The sequence below is a fragment of the Protobothrops mucrosquamatus genome, unplaced genomic scaffold (genome assembly GCF_001527695.2).
Source record: "Protobothrops mucrosquamatus isolate PMUCROS unplaced genomic scaffold, P.Mucros_1.0 scaffold2860, whole genome shotgun sequence".
In the NCBI taxonomy this organism is placed as follows: Eukaryota; Metazoa; Chordata; class Lepidosauria; order Squamata; family Viperidae; genus Protobothrops; species Protobothrops mucrosquamatus.
In genome coordinates this window covers 113,616-117,689 of record NW_015388890.1, presented here as the reverse complement: position 1 = coordinate 117,689, position 4,074 = coordinate 113,616, and the positions used below count along the sequence as shown (strand labels likewise).

Sequence of the window (4,074 nt, the reverse complement as noted above, 5' to 3'; positions counted from 1 at the left end):
TGATAAACAATAAAATTACAAATAGAGTTATACCTTTCCTTGTCCCACTATTATCTGGTATAGTTTATAATGCTCTTATAACACTCTTAACACCTCTTATATATATTTCTATAACACTACACACAATGCATATACATATACTATTTTCTAAGTATTATCACCACTCTTATTTTCATTCACTATCACCCTCATTTGAGTGATCACCAGTCTCTATATTTCTTTACTATACTATAATTACTTTCTCACTTCTGTTTAATTCAATTACTCAATTATACTTATTTCTATTCACTAATACAATTCATTTACTTCATTCCTTTTAATACATTGCCTGCTGCCCCCTTTTCTACTTGTAGCTTAATCACTGCTTGTATATGAGTGCTACAATATTGCATCGGCCTTTTTTCTCTCTGTCTCAATTTAATGTATCCACCAATTGTATCACCTTTTCTTTTTTCTTCTTCTTCTTCTTCTTCTTCTTCTTCTTCTTCTTCTTCTTCTTCTTCTTCTTCTTCTTCTTCTTCTTCTTCTTCTTCTTCTTCTTCTTCTTCTTCTTCTTCTTCTTCTTCTTCTTCTTCTTCTTCTTCTTCTTCTTCTTCTTCTTCTTCTTCTTCTTCTTCTTCTTCTTCTTCTTTCTGCGCCTTCTCTCAGCCAAATGTTCCTCACCTCCTTCAGGGGTTTTCCTCGTCTCCCGTACGAAGCTGTCAGTTCTATTTTTCGCTTCCCTCTCAGACTGTCGCCATCGCTCCAGGCCGGCCTTAGAGACCGGCTTCTTCTCTGCCAATTTTAAAAGTGCTGCTCCTGTTTGCTCGGGTGTTTGCGTTCCACCCGGCTTCTCTGAAGCTTCCTCTTTAGTTTACCAATCTCTCCGGGATCGGCAAAGCCCTTTCTGGGCTCTTAGCGAAGATTTCCCGGGATTTAGGAACAGAGATTCCTAAAGATTCCTTCACCCGCTCCACGATGAGGTCACAGCCGGAAGTCTATTCCTTCATTCCTATGCAGTCTTGATATTTACTATAGTGATCGGGAATAACCAGAATTGAGACATAGTCCAAAACCAACATATATCTATTGCTAAAAACTTAATGCTTAAATATATAGAATTACCATCTTCCCAATTCGTTAGGGAAGATGATCAGAAGGCAGGAATGCCCTACTGAATTAATTGAAAAGATTCAATTAATCAACTGAAGAGATACAACTCAAGCCTCATAGTATTTTCTTGTCACAGGCAGTTTGACTGTATTAATTCTCTACCCACTGATAGAAAATACAATCTTAAGTGTTGATACACTCTAACTATGACAAAAGTGATTGATTTTGATGCATTATCTGACTCTCTCTCTCTCTCTCTCTTTTTTTTAATTTTACAGAACATCTGCCAGACACAATGAAAGTACAAGCCTTGAAGTCTGGAAAACCAGCTGCCCATGCTATTGGTGAGAAGACATTTTAAATAGCTTGAAAGGGGTTGCTGGAGATGGGCTTCACATGTACATAACACGTGTGGGCTTTTCTGATTTGATGAAAATAAAACTCTTGGAAAGAAGAAACATTTATGACATTCTGCAAAGAGGCAGCTTTTTGAGATAAGAGGCCATTTCAGTAACTATGAACTCCTGCCACACTTGCAATTAAGACTATGCCCAACAAGAAGCTATTGGATGAAACACAGACCTTAAGATGAAAGAAAGGGGAGGTTTGTACTAATAATTTGGACTTGCCTTAATTTGGCTATGATTCTCTCCAATCATCTTAGACTGTTTTTTTTTTATTATGTAAGTGCTTAAGATGTGAGAGGATGGTCAGTAAAAAGTTACCCAGTGAGCTTCCATAGCATAGAATATCTATCATGAAAAGCTTTTACTTAAGAAAACATTACAAGCCTTGTTGAAGTTGTCCAATGCAGCCTTTCTCCTATAGGAGCAGTAATCAAATTTGGAGATGTCAACCTTATGCACAAATTGGCTCAAGTCAGGTTGCCTGAAGGTTTCCCCTATCAGGATCTGGTTTTGTGCTCTTAGGCCTGCCAAGGCATTAAATACATCTCAGTTCCACTAAATCTCATAGCAGTTTTCCCCAGTTTGGCATCCTCCAGATGTTTCATACTACAGCTCCCACAAATCCATGGGCTATCTTAGAATCCACAGGATTGTGAAAGCTGCAGTTGAGCATACCTGGAAGGCACCTGAGGGAAATTGTGACTCAGAAACAGATACAGAATAAGGAATTCATTCTTCTTTAAGTTGACCAGTTCCTCTTCTTAATACTGATGATTTTTTTTTTTTCGCTTCACAGCTTCTTCCCGTTATTCACCACAACTGAAGTGGACTACAGATGTGGTTCCTTCCATTCTGGAGAATGGCATGCGGCTGGATGAGAATGAAAACTCCCTTATTGTGCCTTCTACTGGATTGTACTTTGTCTATTCTCAGCTTTTGTTCCACAAAGACCACTGCAAAAAGCCTCTTCTGCTCACCCACAACATCACCTTCTGGTCCTCAGAGTTCAGCTTTGAGGTAGAATTGCTAAAATCCATTAAATCTGTCTGTGAAGATGCCTCCAGCGATAAAAAATTGTGGTTTGAATCTATTTATCAAGGGGCTGTCTTCAAGCTGAATAGAGGAGACCGCTTGCTGTCCAAAACAAATCTCCCTGAATTTCTGGACTTCACTCATTCAACCCAGATTTATTTTGGGGTCATTGCTATGTAAGAAAAAGACTTTATGATAACAACCACATGTTTGTAATTCATGTACTTCATGTATCTTCATGGGGTTTTTTTTCAGCTTATAGGAAGGTCCCCAAAACTTATTTGTAGGCAGGCAGTATAAGCATCATTAGTGTGAGTCGCTTTTAAATGGTCTAAACTTTTTATTTATTAATATTTATTTATTGAGCTTCTAATATAATTTTGAAACTTCAAGCCTTTTTTTTTTCCCCTGTGTCGGAGATCCTTGCAAAAAGAGACTGCACTTTTACAGGCAATGAATGCATACACGTGGAACAATGTAGTTGTGATTCCCCATTAAGTGGGTTCATGTTGATGAACCTGTGTTTGGGGTATTGTAAAAATGCTTGTGTGGCTATCTCTAAGCAGGATTTCCATTCCTTTGTTCCCCAGTCTAGGTTAAGATTTGAATATTTACATATATATACATGTATACTGTGTATATGTGACATTATTTGATTGTGTTGATTTAATCATGTATATTACATGAATTATTCTGAATTTTGGGTAGAGGATAATATTGGGCTATGGATCCTGGTATTTTTTGCCCAGCCAACAGTACAGTCCCATCCAAGTTTATTTGGAAAGCTCCTAACATTCTCTCTTGGATTGTACTGTTTCAGTCTGATGTCGGAAAGTCTGACATTTTTGGTATTTCATTGGCACCCTACAGGTTTTATGCAGAAATGCCTTACATTACTGTACAGGGTTGCCATGAAAAAAAAGGTTTTTTTAAGTATTATATATATATTTTACTAGCACATGGCTTATTTATTTATTTATGTATTTATTTATTTGTCTATTTATTCTGTTCTGAATCTCTGCTTCGCAGAAAGTGAAAACACATTTTGTTAAGATAGAGACATGTACCTTGGCTTGACTCTGTATTGAAAGATCTCTTTGAATGAGGCCAAACAATAAAATGAAATTTTGTAATGGACCGCATCTGCTCAGAGTTGTTCTGTTCGGTTTGATTTTTATTCCTGAGTGATAATAACTTCAGTCTGAAGTCCAAGAGTACATCTTTAGCATCCAAAGAACGGATCCAAGAAATATCATAAGGATAAGGTACAATCAACCTTAAGTACTTCTTGAATATTACAGTATTGTAGAGGCATGAACAGATGGACTCAATTTAGCCTCTCCGCAATAATAGCTGTCTTCCATTGGCCCTATTGGGTATCCTGTCCCTGTCTTGTTTGCCCCTCCCCATTCCCCAATTGATTCTTATACATGCTAGGCAAACACAACTTCTCCTTCCAAAATAAAGGTAAAGGTTTCTTCTGTCCAGTCGTGTCCAACTCTAGACGTTGGTGCTTATCTCCATTTCTTAGCTGAGGGAACCA

The 4,074-nt window shown here is 37.6% G+C and overlaps 1 protein-coding gene across 1 annotated transcript in view; it reads left to right on the top strand.

Annotated features, from left to right (window-relative positions):
- LOC107296549 (tumor necrosis factor-like) overlaps positions 1-3,158 on the top strand; it is a 4,621-nt gene extending 1,463 nt beyond the window's left edge. The window contains exons 3-4 of the mRNA XM_015825877.1: positions 1,371-1,436; positions 2,296-3,158. Coding sequence (XP_015681363.1) covers positions 1,371-1,436; positions 2,296-2,711 — 482 coding nt within the window. The 3' untranslated portion in view covers positions 2,712-3,158. The remainder of the gene's footprint in view (positions 1-1,370; positions 1,437-2,295) is intronic.
- Positions 3,159-4,074: the final 916 nt, after the last annotated feature.